Below are 17,069 nucleotides of genomic sequence, written 5' to 3'. Positions count from 1 at the left end.
AGAATAAAAACTTATTGCCTTATTACTGCCTTATTAATGCCTTGTTACTGAGTAAGTGAAAAAAAAGCTGAATAGTTTGCCATGACTTCATTAAGAAAGGGTGGAAGGATATCTGTTATCTCTTTTCATCAATCAGAAAAACAGGGTCAAAGGAGGAGTCAGAGGGAAACAAATCTAAATATAGTTTCTTCTATGGTGGAAAAGGGAGATAAGCAGAAGATCAACTTTTAATTAGTGACACTTTATTTTATCTTACTTTAGAATCATATGAACTCTGACACCTTATTTTATCTTAGTTTGGAGTCATCTAAACTACGTAGTTTTAAGGCTAAATTAAATGCCAAAAGTGGTTTCTTTTTAGCATGGCGAATTGAATGAATTTGATTGTATCCAGGGTCTTTGGCATAACCACATAGAGCACAGCTGTCCAGAGTGACCCTGCAGCCGAGTTGCACCAACATCTCTAACAGAGTAAAATAGACAAAAAGAAGATTGTTTTTGATCACGGTCTGTTTGGAGGAGTGTTGGTACTATTATTTCGAGAAGTATTGTATGTATTTTAGAGTTAAAAATAAAACGTGTGGGCCAGAGAAATATTAGAGCAGGTTGGGCGCTTGCCTTGTACACGGTGGATCCAGGTTCTCCCAGCATCCCATGTGGCCCCCAGTACCACCAGGAGTAATTCCTGAGCACAGAGCCAGGACTAACTAGCACTTGAGCCTTGTAGGGTGTGGCCCAAGGTCCAGGGTGGGGGAAAGTACCGTGGGCTGGAGAGATTGAAATATGAAAGGATTGAAATACATTTGCTATATTTAAACCCACCATTTCTCAATGATACTTATAATCTAGTACCATCAGTCACCCTGAGAGAATGTAAGAAAGCCAACTTTGTTGTTGTTGTTTTGTTTTTTGGGTCACACCCAGTGATGCACAGGAGTTACTCCTGGTTCTGCACTCAGGAATTACTCCTGGCAGTGCTCAGGGGACCATATGGGATGCTGGGAATCAAACCCGGGTCGGCCACGTGCAAGGCAAATGCCCTACCCCCTGTGCTATCGCTCCAGCCCTGAAAGCCAACTTTTTATTGAAGAAAATATTCTGGCTTTTTTTTTTTTCTGCTTTTTGGGCCATACCCAGTGATGCACAGGGGTCACTCCTGGCTCATGCACTCATGAATTACCCCTGGTGGTGCTCAGGGGACCATATGGGATGCTTGGAATTGAAGCCGGGTCAACCGCGTGCAAGGCAAACCTCTCGCCCCCCGCTTTGCTATCACTCCAGCCCAATATTCTGGTTATTTAAGTGAAGAGGGAATAATGGAATTAGGATGTCACCACAACAGAAGAGACCAGTAGATATTACTTGTCTCAGTGGAATAAATCAATTCTTTCTATGAAGTAGACTTGTAAAGAAACTCAGTGTGGATTTAATTCAGCCTCTAGAACTAAGGGCCAATTTATCTGCAATAATGGGGAACAGAGGAGGCATTCAGTGATAACTCAGGAATGGAATAGGCAAATCCTACTTTGCAACTCTACAGAACTCTACAGAACAGTGGCTTCTCCATCCAGTTTATTATGGAGGGATGAATAAAAAAGACCAGAGAGGGAAGTTGACAACTGTATCTTTTGTTTATTTTCTTTCCCTTTTATTTGCGAATAGCTTTTGAGGGGTGGGGTGAAGGGCCACACCCAGTGTTGCTCAGGATTACTCCTGGCTCTGCACTCAGGAATACTCCTGGCAGTGCCCTGGGGACCATATGGGTAGCTAGAGATTGAACCCGGGTTGGCTTCATGCAAGGCAAGTGCCCTGCACCTGAGCTGTCTCTCCAGCCCCCTAGCAATTGTATATTTGGTCCTTATTTGGATTTCCAGATTGTGAGGCAACTGGAAAAATGTGACTGTTAACTTCAGTATTATTGACAGTGAGGGGCTGTTGGTTTAAAGGAGCAGTAATGGTATTATAATTGGCCTTGGAAAAAGGATATTTTTCTGCCATACATAATGAAGTATTTATGGATGAAATAATTATGTCTGGAGTTTATTCTAAAATAATCTGAAGAAAATGGAAGTTGAATGATGGTATATATGGAACAGTTTTGGATGAGAGTAAATGATTTGTGAAGTTGGACATTAGGTTTGTGTAGGTTTGTTATACTTGTTCTAATTTTTATAGATTTGAATTTTTAAAATTAGACATATCCCCATGGGACCGAAAAGACAGCACAGGGGATAAGAGTCTTGCACTGTATGTAGCTGATTGAAGCTTCATTCCCAACACTGAATCTGATATCCCAAGCACAGGAAGTAAATGACCCCCGAACACAGAGCAGGAGCGAGCCCTGAGCACTGCAGGGAGTATCCCTCCACCCTGCCCCCCCCCAAAAGCTATTCACAAGTCAAGGGGAAAGAAGGAGACCTTTAGAAAAAGAAGAAACAAGAACAGTTTGATGCTTAAGAGAGATTAGGTTCTAGACCAGTTTCCTGTAGTAGTCTGAGCCAGTGTAACTTTTTTGTTTTGTTTTCTATTATCTACGATTTGTTTGATTGTTGAGGCTCCATGATGGGAAATATTTACTACGAGGCAGGTGTGTGTGTGAGTGATTGTCACGACACGGTAAGGGGAATGGCCATCTAGAACTAGGCTGTGAAGAAGCTTTATCAGCATGACCACCAGACAAGTGGACATTTTATTAAGCAGGTATATTCCATGAGCCAAAAAGTTTTAAAGTGAGTGAATAGAGCCTGAATTCGACACCCCTTAATTAAGTTATTCTTTCATCAGAGTGACACCAACTGGTGGAAAGGCACCTCTAAAGGCCGAACTGGATTAATCCCCAGCAACTATGGTAAGCAGGATTTGGTGACTGTTTCTGCCTTTGACACTTTCATGTGTTTGCTTCCTGAGGCCTTTCCACTTCCTGCTGTGCATGAGAAGTCATCAGCATCATTGGCATTCTAGGACATGCTCTACTTCACCAGCCTCCTGTTCAATAAATGGTCATTTAATGATTTTGTGGCTCTTAAACTTGACTCCTTAGCATAAAATATGCCTCATACCACTCTTGAAAGACCTCCTACCAAGATCTGTAAGGAAGTACTTTACAGTTTCACTTCATACAACTCAGATCTTTTTTTTTTTTTTTCTGTTAAATTCTCATGAATGACTTCTTAGGCTAGCTCTTTCTTTTGTGACCAAGTCATTTTGCCTAGTTGATGCACTTTTGAGGCACTGGTGTTTATTCGCTGCCTAGGAAAGCTTGGGGAATGTTAGCAGTGAGATGCAGCTTGTGTTGTTAAGAGAGACAGGAAACAGCCATGTACAGGAGAACGGAATTGGTCAACAGGGTCTGTGGGTGTAGATCTGTTTTCTGTTACTTCCTAGTGACAAAGGACCCCAGTGAAGGCACTTAAGTGTTACCACTGAACTCAGTTTCCCCGTATGAGGGAAAACTCTTATTTCCCCACAACTGGAGGGATTGTTTTAAGTCATTTCTGTTTCCTTTCAACTTGAGCATTGAACGAGTCCTTAGGGCAGCCGGGCATCAGGCTCCCATTCGAGCAGTGGATGCAGAGTTAGAGAATTTTGCAGAGGGCACTTCAAAGCTTCTGGAGGAGAGGAGTGAAAAGATGGGTTCCATAGGCGCCCTGAAGGTTGGGGCTCAGCTATTCTGTAAAGGTCATACCATCTGGAATAAAAAACAAAACCCTCAGACACTTACATTCTGCTGACCTTTGAAATTCCAAGTGTTCTTCGACCATGCACTCCATCGCCAGCTGTGATGAAAGTCCAGGGTGTGGAATAGTCCTCTCAGGTCCCCAGCAGCTCAGCAGGGGTCCCGTCAAAGCAGAAGGGGTAGGTCTGAAGTCGCTCCCGACTCCTAACTCTGGACCTGCTGTGAGCAAGCCTTCCCTAGAGCTTGGAGTGCTCGTTCCCCTTTCTCAAGTCAGGGAGTAAGTCTTGGGGGCTGGAGTGATAGCACAGTGGGGAGGGCGGTTGCTTTGCATGCGGCTGACCCGGGTTCGATCCCCAGCATCCCATATGGTCCTCTGAGCACTACCAGGGGTAATTCCTGAGTACAGAGCCAGGAGTAACCCCTGTGCATTGTCGGGTGTGACCCAAAAAGCCAAAAAAAAAAAAAAACCACCCCAAAACAGGGAGGAAAGTCTTTTTTTTTTTTTTTTTCCATTTTGGATCACACCCAGCAATGCTCAGGGGTTACTCCTGGCTCTGCTCTCAGGAATTACTCCTGGCAGAGCTCGGGGACCATATGGGATGTCAGGGATTGAACCTGTGTTGGCTGCGTGCAAGGCAAACGGTGTCCCCACTGTACTATTGCTCTAGCCCCAGGAAAATCATTTTCCTACTCTACTCCCTTTATGCTCACACCTGGGGAAATCATCCTTCTCACCTACATTTACTGGAAGGCTATTCTAGAATGTCACCCTGAGCATCACGTGCTTTCTTTCGCCCTGCTGTCTCTGGAACTGCTTATTACATACCTGACTCTGGTGCTGTGCAGACTATGAATCCGGTTTGTTTTTGTTTCTGCATCTAGTTAATGAATGTGTGTGGGTTTGTTGTTTTTTTTTTCTAGTTAATTGCTATGTTACTGCCTTATTGTTTAGCTTGTTCTCATCTAACATAGAGCTCAACTTCTTTTAAAGCAGGAAACAATCAGTTTGATTTTCTTTTACTTTTCTTTTACTTTATGTTTTTAATCCACAATAAGTTGGGGAAACTACATTGTTGGAGACCATCTGGGTGAATTTTTGTTCAAAATCATTTGGATGAATGAATCAGCAGTTGATGTGAGTCCCTTGGGTAATGTATAACATTGGGTTTGTGCTTTTTCTTTCCAATCTAGTGGCTGAACAGGCAGAATCTATTGACAATCCACTGCATGAAGCTGCAAAAAGAGGTTGGTGTGGCTTTGGGGGGCGTGGTGGGGGGAGATTGTGAGATGCATGTAAAAAGCACAGGTTTTAATGATTCAGGTTGATGAGTTTTGACAAGTGACTACAGCCATGTAGTCCTGAATCCCCAGATCAAGATCTCAAACTTCTCACACCCTAAAGAGTTTCTTTCCCATTGAAATTCTTGCAGATAATCTGTTCCGACTGCTCTCTCCTCAAGAGATAACCAGGGTTTTAATGTTAAAATTGTAGCCAGCCAACAGGGCCGTGTACTTAGTCTAAACCGGGGTTCTGTGGCGAGTGTAAGTCTGTGCCGTGGCTCCAGAGCTCAGAGGCAGCCCGAGGAGAGAGGTTTGCAGGAGATCTCCACAGGGATATGGTGAAACAGCACATGAAGTGTGTTTGAGGGCAGCGGCCGTGGAGGCCACAGTTGTTCTCTGGGAGGCAGACGCATTGGTTTCTCCTTGGTGGTCAGCTTTGAGGGGTTGCTGTCCTGCCCTCGTGTGGCTGCGGCTGGGGCAGAAGGCGGAGGCAGCGATGGAAAAGAGTCTGGGTGAGGGCGGGGGGTGGTGGGGAGGAAAAATCGCCTTCTACCTGGCGATTGACTTTTCTCAGCTGGGTCTGAGTCCTTCCCTCAAGCTCTGCGCTGTTTGGTGGTATCTCGAGATCCGTGGCTTCCCTGAGCTTTCTCTGCTGGGAGCTCTCTCTCATCCTACTTCAGATCTTTCTGAAATCTGAAATTGGTGCAAAAGGAAACTGCTCCTTTAGGGTCGTGCATCAGTAGAACTACCAAATTGATACTAAAAATTCTCTAGATTCTTAGGACATGAGCCAGCGGATATAAATAGTTATACCTTTGCACGTAAGGTTAAAAACTTTAAATAGGTTATTCAGCGGATTCTGGCAAGAATAGAAAACACATTTAATTTTATTTATTTATTTCCTTTTTGAATCACTGTGAGATCCATTTGCTGGTACTCCTCCCTCTCCTCTTCCCTCCCCTGGCCCCCTCCCCCGGCCCAGGTTCTAGAATTTTACAAGGGAAAAAACCTTTTTTTTCCAGATTAAAAAGGCTTCATGTAAACCCATTTAGACCATTTTTTCCATTAACTTACCATGAAAAATTGATGGTAATGTTTTCCACTAATAAATAGGGAGCCAGAATGTACCACAGTGAATGCGTTGCCGGTCAGGCCTTATTTTTAGATCTACTGATTAGATCCATGGACATTTATGGAGAATAAATCTGACCTAAATGTAAAGCAAAAACCAAAAATGCTTTTTTTTTTTCTTTTTGGGTCACACCTGACGATGCACAGGGGTTACTCCTGGCTCTGCACTCAGGAATTACTCCTGGCGGTGCTCAGGGGACCATATGGGATTCTGGGAATCGAACCTGGGTCAGCCGCGTGCAAGGCAAACGCCCTACCCGCTGTGCTATCGCTCTAGCCCCCCCAAAATGCTTTTTGTGTGTTTTCACAACTGTCAAATTCTTCTTCCCCCAGGCAATTTGAGCTGGTTGAGAGAGTGTTTGGACAACCGAGTTGGGGTCAACGGCTTAGACAAAGCTGGGAGCACGGCCCTGTACTGGGCTAGTCACGGGGGTCACAAAGGTATTCCATTCTGCTGTGATCATAATACCTGTGCTGCTGAAAATGTGCTTTGCTTAAGCAACCAGAATTGTTATTAAAATAGAAACAGAAACAGGTATTCTTTCAGATCCTTTAGAACATCAGCCAGTAGCCATGTCCCCGTGGGCTTGCTTCCCTATGCTTTATGTCACTCACTGAAAGAATAGAAGTTTCCTTTCCTCTCTGTGTTTGGAAAGGCGACAGGAAACAATAGTAAAATCAAAGCAAATCACTATTTGATCTTCAGAGGAAAGGAGCAGACATGATTGCTGTAGATTAGCCTTTCCCCAAGGTCTCTGTTGCAGTCAACTCTGATGGAAAATTGAGCTTCGAAATGTGTTTGAGCCTAATTTTCACTTGAGCCTCCCTGCCCTTTCTCTGCTCACCTGTATCATACACAAAGACACCCCTGACGTTGATGAAAAAGAAAGAATTCCACAAATTAAGTAGCATAGCCTGAGGATAATGTATGATGGTCTCCCCAAATAAGCCTATCTTAATTTCGCTGTGATATGTTATCTAAGATAGCTCAGATGCATTGCATGAATATTAAATGTTGTTGTGAATATAAAAATATTCATAGATGTTATATAAAAATACAAAAGCTATATTATTTGGAAAAATATTTCTAATTCTACTTAGTCTGTCTTTTAAAATATGCCTAGGCGTAGCAGACCTTTCTTTTCATTCTGAAAACAATAGCTCCTCTGTTTGAATTTCAGATATAGTGGAAGTGCTGTTGACTCAACCAAACATTGAATTGAACCAGCAGGTAAGCTTGCTTGAACAGAAGTCGTTTAATACCTTTGCCTTGTTATCTTTGTACATCTGATGGGCATGTAAAATCTTAGTGTCTTGTATGATATTTACCCATCTTTACCCAAGCTTGGAGACCATATGGGGTGCCAGGGATCAAATCCAGGTCAAGAACTTTTTTTAAACATAGAGTGCCCTGTTTAGGCTGGGCGCACCCAGGATAATCTCTTTTTTGATGAACTCAATATCAAGCTGATTAGAGACTTAACTAATTATACTTTATGATAGTCACTGGTCCCATCCGCAGTCAAGGGGAGGAAATTACATAGGGCATGAACTGGGAAGTGGGGCCTGGCCTGCCAAGGGTCTCAGGACTGTTACAGGGTTGTCTTGCCGTAAGCTCCTTTAAGTTGTTTGTGTTGCTGTTTTGTTTTGGGGTCATAGCCAACAGTGCTCAGGGGCTACTCCTGGCTCTGCACTCAGGAATCACTCCTGACGGGCTTAGGGATGGGATGAATGGGGATCAAACCTGGGTTGGCTTTATGCAAGGCAAGTGCCGTCCACGGTCCTGTCATTCCAGTCCAGTTACCCACCTTTATTTGTTTTAGTTTTGGGGTCACACCTGGTGAAGCTCCTGGCTCTGCACTCAGGAATCATTCCTGGTAGTGCTCATGGGACCATATGGGATACCAGGGATCGAACCCCTGTTGGCAGTATGCAAGGCAGGGACCCTACATGCTGTACTGTCTCTCCAGCCCCCTGTTATAGGCAGTTTAGAAGTGTGGATTTTATCCAGATGTGAGCGGAAGGACTTTTCTTTTTCACATGTGGGGTTGTTCAGCCTCACCAGAGCTCTGCGGGGAACACGCCGGACTCGACACAGCAGGCCGTCTGCCGAGCAGGGCCTGCCCACTTCACGTGGAGGTTTTCACCAAGCTGCTTCTTTCAGTTCCTTCCTGGCCTTCTTGCTTTCCCCCCTTGTGCCTTCATGTCCCAGGAGCCTGTAAGCTGGTTAATCTCTCCTTGTCTGCCTCTCTGATTTGTTTGTTTGGGGGCCACCTGTAGTGCTCAGAGGCCATTTAAAATTTTATAAGAAAAAAAAATTTAGCTGCCATGAATCACAGTTTTTCATGATTGGGTTTCAAACATGCAGTGTTCTAGCACAAAGCCCTTCGCCAGCGCCCGCTTCCTGCTTCTGTGACAAGCACTTTTCTTGGTTGCCGTGTTCGTTTGGGAGCACTTTGGTGATGCTCAGGGGCTGTTCCTGGCTCTGTGCTCAGGGATCACGCCTGGTGATGCTTGGGGGACCATATGGGATGCTGAGGACTGAACCCAGGTCAGATGTGTGCAAGGTGAACACCGTGCCTGCTGGACTTTATCTCCGCTCCCCACACTTTGTTTTCAAATGTTGGGCACTCTGGTTTAAAGTTCTGTTACCGATAGTTTCCCACACAGACTTCACCTCCTTCCGGCCCCCCTCCCAGGTGACCACTTCCCTCCACCACTGTTGCAGTGTTCCCATCCCTGTCCTGCCGTGCCCACCCCCAGCCCCCCAAATGGCAAGTTTTCTACTGAGGATGAGGATGTTATTCCCTTTTGTTTCTTTACATCCCGCAAATGAGAGATGCTCAAGGGCTGCTCCCAGCAGTGCTCATGGCAACATGTGGTGCTGGTGATTGAGCCCAGGTGCCGAGTACTGGACATGACCTCAGCCTGTTGGGCTGTCTTCCTGGCCCCTCTGATATTCTACTTTTTTTTTTTTTTTGGCTTTTTGGGTCACATCTGGCAATGCTCAGGGGTAACACTTGGCTCTGCACTCAGGAATTACCCCTGGCGGTGCTTGGGGGGCCTTATGGTATGCTGGGCATCAGCAAACACTCTACCCGCTGTGCTATTGCTCCAGCCCCCACTGATGAATTTCTTGACAGGGCAATTATACGTGACTGGGTCACTGGATAGCAAGGGAGGAGGAATGCGATCTCCAGTTCTGATGCTCTGATCGCTCCTCTCTGCACTTTCCCCTGGTCCCTGCCTCTCCCCTCTTTCCACAGTGCTGCCCCAGCGCCCAGACCTCTCGGGTTCCCGCTGCCTGCTCGGCTGCCGGGGAGCACATTTGCTCCTCTCCCTCTGCAGACGTCTGATTGCTACTTGTGCTTGGCCGTGTCACTTTCTGTCCCTGGGACTTGCCTCTTATCCCTGGAGCCTCTTTTCATCTGTGGAATTTTATAACTATTTTCATTTTAGATTTATGTAAAACACATTTTGTTTTACGTGTGTATCAGTCCACATTTAAAAGAAAACTCTCTTCTTTTTATCACTGTAGAATAAGTTGGGAGACACAGCTTTGCATGCAGCTGCTTGGAAGGGTTATGCGGATATTGTCCAGTTGCTTCTGGAAAAAGGTAGAGTATGCCGAGCTTATAGGGTCTTTGCTGATCCTGAAAAATCGCCACGTCTAATTATGCCATAATAAGTGTTAGAAGAATAATAGGGTCCCCATTTTAGCCCTGGAAGTTTTAGCTTCTACTGTATTTATATCAGAGGTTCTGTTGGGGTTGGTTGGTTGGCTGGTTTTGTGGGAGTCGGGGTAGTGGTCTATACCCATCTGTACTTAGGGCTTATTCCTGGCTCCGTGCAGGGGTGACTCCTCGTGGTGTTCAGGTCGCCATCCGCAGACCGTGTACTGAACTCGAATCTGCTGTGTGCAGGCGCACACCCTATCGCTGTGCTTTCTCCTCAGCACCTATAGAGTCGTTATCATAACATGAAATTATTTAATTCATATGTCTGAGTTTGGGGTTCGAAATGGAACCTTGGTAAACTTAAAACGACAGACCTTTTTTTAAAGAACTTCACCATTTATCTCTGCAGCAGCTTCGCCGGATGGTTTTCTCTACGAGTGCAGAATTATCACAGACACAGCAATAAGTTCCCGGTTAAAGGTGTCAAGTGTATTATTACTATTTTGTGAAAGGTTTTTGGTTGTTGCTTTGTTTTGAAAAAGCTTACTGCCTAGCTCCAATAGTTCTCTACTTTTTTGCCAAAAGTGATTAGTTTTAGTGGAAGGAAGCCAGGCTGCTGCTAGATAATATTCAAAAAGATTCATTTCACTCACTTTACTTGTCGTGGGGTAGGTGCCAGAACAGACTTAAGGAACAATGAGAAGAAGCTGGCTCTGGAAATGGCGACCAGCGCGGCCTGTGCGTCTCTCCTGAAGAAGAAGCAGGGAGCAGGTAACTGGCTTCAGTTCTCTGCCTCTGGTGCCATCAGGGTGAATATGTGGGGAAATGATTTCTTTGTTGATTTCTGTAGGTCAATCCTGAGTTTAGATTTTTGTGTTGTTGGTCTGCCTCGGAACCCCAATATAGCAGAATACCCTCCTTTGGGTTTGTTTTGTTCTGGGCCGCACTTCGTGGTGCTTAGGGCTTACTCTGATTCTGCACTCAGGGATCACTTTTGGTGGGTTCAGTGGACTCTGGGGTGCTGGGAATCGAACCTGGGTCAGCTACATGCAAAGCAAATGTCCTACCTGCTGTACTATCACTCCAGCCCCAGAATACCCCCTTGAAAACAAATTTGAGGGGACAACTCCTATTTTAATTGTTAAGTCACATAATTATTTAATTGATTTTTTTCCTTGCGGTGAAGTGCTAGTCACCTTGTGACTCTGTTTCCTCTGTTCAGATCTGTTTTAGGACTAGTCATCTTTAAAGGATTTTAAATAAAGTGAGTGAGAGTCTCACCATTATGTTTTATTTACGTTTTAAAAGTGGGAAACACTGTCATCAGAATTATTCTAGACATTTTTTACATTTTGTTTTGTTTTGTTTTTTTTTTTGTTTTTTGGGTCACACCTGGCGGTGCACAGGGGTTACTCCTGGCTCTGCACTCAGGAATCACTCCCTGGCGGTGCTCAGGGGACCATATGGGATGCTGGGAATCGAACCCGGGTCGGCCGCGTGCAAGGCAAACGCCCTACCCGCTGTGCTATCGCTCTAGCCCCATTTTTTACATTTTGTTACCGAGTCATATCACTGTGAGTGACTCTCTCTCCCTCTCTCTCTCTCTCTCTCTCTCTCTCTCTCTCTCTCTGGATTTTACTTTTATGTTTTTCTATGTGGCTGATTTTAAAAAATTAATTATTTTAAAAATTTAATCATTGTGAGATACACAGCTGTTCCTGATTGGGTTTTAGTCATGCAATGTTCCAATACCCACCCTTTCACCCATGTGCATTTTCCCAGCACCAAGTCACCAATGTCCCCAGTTTCCCTCCCGTACCCCCCTCACGCCTCTGTTGCAGGCACTTTCTCTCTCTCTCTCTCTCTCTCTCTCTTTCTCTCTGTGTTTGTCTGTGTGTCCCCACCATATGAAAAGGTTACTCAGTTCTTCAGATTGATCATTTCTAACTATTATTGTCATACTGGGCCCTTCTCCCAACTGTGGACCACTCCTCCCGGCCCCTGTTTTTCCTGGCCTTGGATATTAGTCTCATACAATATCTTTTTACTATCCCAAAGATCAGTGCAGTTATTCTGTATCTGTCCCTCTCCTTCTAACTCATTTCACTCTTTAAGTGCCTGGTTTTTAAAGGTAAAATTTCAGTGGTCCTTCTTAAGGATAAGACATTGATTGATGTCGCAGAGAGTGGACTTGTGAAAAAGGACAGTTTGTGTTAAAAAGTGTAAAATACTCAGGATCACTGTATGGAGGCTGCCTGTTTATTGGCCTTCTAGTATGTACCTATTGAATGTGTCCCCCAAGATTTATTCTGTGGTGATCATTCCTGGGAGAAATCCTGGGGAAATCTGCTACACAGACCTCTCTCTTGTATTGCACTTAATACACTAATGTGTTTAACAGTCACTTTGAAGACTAGGCGGATAATGACACACATTTCCATTACCTTTGTTTTGAACAGAACTCTCAGTTTTCACGTTTTTTTTTTTATTGCTGTTCTTTCCACACCTTAGTTTGCTGTGGGTCTAGAGGTTAGACTGATTCTTGTTGGTGAGGAAATAGCTTTTGAGAAATGCCCATTATGGAGGCAGAGCACATTTGTTTCCATTTTAACTGGAGGCTATTATCATTTTCAGAATTCTCATAACTTAGGTAATGAGATCTGATATCCATTTTTAGTGTTCAAATTGAGTTTTCTTTTATTTGTAAGCACTCGGGAACCTTATTTCTCTCCTAGGCATCCTGTCATTTAAAGTATTTTTTAAAGGCAATGTCTCCGGCTCCATATCTGGTTCCTAGTAAGAGAAACGAAAGATTTGTCAGTGCCCTGATTTCCTGCTGCGTTCTATCAAAGATGGCATGTCATTCCTACCCTTCACGGCTCTAGGGAGCTTGCCAGAACTAATCCATTCAAGTGTCAGCAAAATTCAAATATAGATTCTTGCCACAAGAATCTCTTACTCCTTTTATCTTTTATTACCAATATATTTTTCTTCCACATTTTTCTTTATGTTTAGCTCTATTGTTATGCTCAGCCAGCAGCTTGGGACTCCTGAATGGGCTAAACCATGAATGTGCACTGTGAGAGCACGCCTGTCTGGGAAGGCATTCCTCACGCATGCCTCCCTGTGGGTGCTGACTCATGAGTGACAAGTGCCAGTTGAATGCTGTGCCCTAGCTACGGTTTGGCTGGGAAGACATCAGTGCAGCCAGTGGGAGACACTTGCACTTGAGACACTTCTACTGTTGCCTTGGTTGGCTCAGGAAGTGGCACTGTGGCCTAACTTCTTGCTCTGCCACTGATTTCCTGTTGCTGTAGGGGGTCCTCCCAAAATTCTGACCCAGGACTGAGGTTTTGTAAGAGTTAGAGGCTGTGAACCTCAGGTATATTCTGAGCTTGATGGTGTCAGACAAGGAACATATTACACGTGGTGGCAATAGGCAGGGAAAATACTAGCTCCAGTCGGTTTTATGCAGAAGTTTCCACATGAGCAGCTGAAGAAGGGGAAGGCAGTTGGCCAACACTTCTTCCTTGTTCCTCTTCAGCTTTCTGCAATCTTGGTAGAATGACAGTGGAGGTAACGGCCCCTTTTCTGATGTTCACTCTTAAGTGTCTTTAATCTGCTTTCAAATTTGTACTGGTTGCGTTATGGATCCCATAAGTAGGTAATCTTAGGGCCTGAGCCAAGAAGTGAACTCTTGTATTTGTTATAACTTTTTTTTTGTTTGTTTTGTTTTCAGGGCCACACCTGACAGTGTTCAGGGGTCACTTCTAGCCTTTTTTTGGGAGACCATCTGGGGTGCTGGGATCAAATCTGGATCAGCTGCTTGCAAGGCAAACACTACCCACTATACTGCACCTCTGGCAATCTTGTTACACATTTTATACATTTTCATGTTATATTTTTCGTGATTTTTTCCTTCTTGTTTCATTTCCTCAGTCATCCAATTTAAAAAAAAGTTCACTTTCTTAGCCAGATAGTATCCCTGGTACCACCCTTGCCTTGCATTCAGCTGACCTGGTTTGATCCCCAGAATCCCATATGGTCCCTCAGGCACCACTAGGAGTAACCCCTGAGCACCACGAGATTGACCCGCCCCGCTTCCCCCCCCACCGCTCGTAGCAAAAAAGCCACTTCTTTGCCAGAGATCACGTAGACTAGGTTATTCTTTACACCCAGCAGCCGCCAGGGCCCTCTGTGTCTTGGAACTGATATATAAATGTAATCAAACAGTACGTTTGTTTTCTGACATCTTTCACTCTGATGCCCTGAAATCCATCCATCTTTTGTGTCGATCCCTCTGCCACTTGCTCACTGCTGGCCTTGGCCCTCGCTGTGGCTCTTGTGACTCTGGGCCTGAGCGAGGCAGAGCAGTGGCAGTAGAGTAGGAGGTGTGGGCAATGCTGCTCCTCATAGGGACGGTCCGTGTGCGCCTTGCCCCCAGGACTGTGACCAGGAGACAGCGGGTCCCTGGCTCTGGGCCACTGGGATGTTGCCAGAGAAGTTACAACCCAGACAGTCTAGAAGAGGAAGGAAGGGGATACATTGACTTTGCCCGTTTCTGCCTGTTGTCTTACATGTAGAGAGAGTGGGCCATGGCAAGTCATCTTGCTTCTAGAAATAAAGAGGTTAAAATAAAAAGCAGAAGAAAGCGTTGAAGGACAAAGACCATCTTAGATGCCCAGAACAGAGGACTGTGATGGCAAAGTAGAGGGGAGAGAACTTTCCTCTTTGTCTTTTGTTTCAACGGGGGGCCAAGAGCAGAGGAGCTGAGGCACATACCTTCCATACGGCCACCCCCTGCTTTGCTCAAGGCTCCACGTGTGGTTCCCTTGGCCCCTCCAGGGGTGATCCCTGAGCACTGCTGACTGTGGCCTAAACACAGAAACGAACACAATATTGTTGTCATTGATTGGATTCTCGCTTTATGGCATGACAGTGGTTCTGGATCTGTCTTGTGTATTTTCTCTACCAGACTAGGATTAATTCATGTCTTCAGTGAGCTTTGGGGTATAGTAGGTAGAGACCATGATTTTGCTGTGATAGCTTATATTTATTGACTTCTAACAGTACTTGCATTTGAACCTTCTTTGGAAAATGATACCAATTTTAACCTGTAGCAGTAGGAATTTGGCCACCCAGTTGAATAGTTGAACAAGGAAAGCACAGACGTCTTCCTTCTTTACCTCTGCAGGGCTGATTTCTCTCACAGTGGGGTCCAGCTCTCTCAATTTTTAAAAAAATTTTTCAGTTTCATTCTTTTGCTTCTATGATTTATCAGTGTTTCTAAAATAAAACTGAAGCTTCTATAACTTCATTCTCTTTCTTTGCCTTTTCCCCCCTTATTAGTTCTCTTTCTGTCCAGTGACCTTGCGTACAGGTAAGGCCACCAGTGTCGTGTGCACTTGTCATGGGGTGAGGAAGCTGGAAGCCAAGTGCCAGGATGTCTGGTGTGTCTGTGTCGCTCTTGGTGTGTATGATGGCATCGCTGTGTGTAGCTCTGTGTATTCACTGGTCTGCACGTCTAAGACGCATGCAGACATGTGCATTTGTTTGATTTCCTGGCAGTAGACACTCAGTAGCAAAGGTGAGAAAGCTCAAATCAAAAAAAATCCTCAGGCAAAGTACAGTGCTTAGGTCAGGGGGAAGAATCTAATTTGCTCATTTGTTGGGAGAATCAAAAGGGAAAACGGAATTCAGGCCACTTGTAATTTCTCTATTTTGCTTTCTCCTCCTTTTTTTGAAGATGCAGTTCGAACATTAAGCAATGCAGAGGACTATCTTGATGATGAAGACTCTGATTAATTCCCTGCCAGAGCATGGAGATCTCAAACTTCTGTTGCTTTTGCCTTTCCAAACCTTGCCTTTGCCAGAAGAAAAGAGTGTTGGTAAATTAAAAAAAAAAGTATTCTATATTAGTGTGGCAGGATTTCCCTGTGTTCGGTTGGAACCTGTAAATTCACTGTTTATAGTTCCTACTTTCAGTTTATGTTAATTGCTGGTCACCCGTAGATCATGGTTACTTTGCAAACCACAGTCCATTTTTGTTCTCCAGTGTAGGACTATAAGAGATTTATGTCTATTTATCAAGCTAAAGAAATTTAAGGTTTTTCTTTAAAAAGTGGGTATGGATTTATAGTTAAAATTCTTTACCTCAAATGAGATATTTTGAGTGGACTTTTTTTTCCAATGAGAAATGCTTATTGTAATAATGAATCAGAAGAATTAACACAAAATTGTCAGCTGTCTTGACAAAAATAAACATTTGAAGAGATGGTCTCTTGTCTGCTTTTGCTTATTCATTGTTATCACCCTTTGCTAATAAAGATTTTTGTTATTTGTGTATTGTTAAAGACAGTTTTATTCGTTAACTATATTTTACATTTATTAGCACTGAAGAATCAGAATAGCCAAACTTAGGCTTAGCTGTCTATATCTGCTAGATAAAACTATTGAGAAGATAGCCTTTCTAATAAAATAGAGAACTTTAATAGTGATGAACTCTCAGTTTTGACTCCAAGGTGAAAGAAACCTGCAACTTGTTAGAATGTGCTTAAGGTTTGGAAGGTTGAAAAAAAATATATGGTTCAGGAGATAGCCCAAGGCAGTGAAGCCCCCCAGCACTGCCAGCAGCCCCTCAGTCACCTTGAAAACTAGAATCTCCAGATTTGTTCTCCCCGCCTTTCCTCCACAAAGGGTTAAAAATTGGAGTTCCTGGGCCAGAGACAATTCTATAGGCTGAACTCACACTGCCATGCGCTGGAGACTGATTGGATCCTGGCACTGCATGGTCCCCTAAGCAATGCTGGGTGTGACCCTCAAACGTGTATATATATAAAACATTCTAATAACAAATGTCATATAACACACACGCATATATATATATGTATATATATATGTATATATATATTTCCCCCTACTCCTGGAAGATGCCATCATTTTCTAAAATGGAATAAGTAGGCAAGTGGTATCATGAAATAATTTTTTGCTCCAGTTTTTTCTGTGGTAATGTTTGCTTTCTAGCTCAAAAAGACTTGAATTCTTGCAGGAAGCTTCTGTGGTATGGTAGTGACGCTTCATTTGGAGATTCTGACTTTGAGTCACTACACCCCTAGTACTAAGAATGCTGTGGCCTTTGGCCGTGGTCTAGACTCCAGACTTTAGGCCAGAAGTATTGTAAGAAATTTCAGTACTAATTTCAGAAAATACCTTTTAGTGGAGAGAAGGAAATGTTTTGAAGATGAAGTGGTTTAGCTCAGGAAATGAATAACTGCTTTATTAGGAGTTTTTTTTTTCTCTGTGTG

The 17,069-nt window shown here is 43.9% G+C and overlaps 1 protein-coding gene across 1 annotated transcript in view; it reads left to right on the top strand.

Moving 5' to 3' along the window:
- The window catches only part of OSTF1 (osteoclast stimulating factor 1), a 50,838-nt gene extending 34,794 nt beyond the window's left edge, over positions 1 to 16,044 (top strand). The window contains exons 4-10 of the mRNA XM_004612960.3: positions 2,785 to 2,848; positions 4,868 to 4,921; positions 6,422 to 6,529; positions 7,270 to 7,319; positions 9,627 to 9,705; positions 10,438 to 10,536; positions 15,512 to 16,044. Of these exons, the coding sequence (XP_004613017.2) occupies positions 2,785 to 2,848; positions 4,868 to 4,921; positions 6,422 to 6,529; positions 7,270 to 7,319; positions 9,627 to 9,705; positions 10,438 to 10,536; positions 15,512 to 15,570 (513 nt within the window). The 3' untranslated portion in view covers positions 15,571 to 16,044. The remainder of the gene's footprint in view (positions 1 to 2,784; positions 2,849 to 4,867; positions 4,922 to 6,421; positions 6,530 to 7,269; positions 7,320 to 9,626; positions 9,706 to 10,437; positions 10,537 to 15,511) is intronic.
- Positions 16,045 to 17,069: the final 1,025 nt, after the last annotated feature.

The sequence above is a fragment of the Sorex araneus genome, chromosome 1 (assembly GCF_027595985.1).
Source record: "Sorex araneus isolate mSorAra2 chromosome 1, mSorAra2.pri, whole genome shotgun sequence".
NCBI classification, from domain to species: Eukaryota; Metazoa; Chordata; class Mammalia; order Eulipotyphla; family Soricidae; genus Sorex; species Sorex araneus.
The sequence above is the reverse complement of the archived record's forward strand: the minus strand, read 5'-3'. Positions and strand labels throughout refer to the sequence as shown.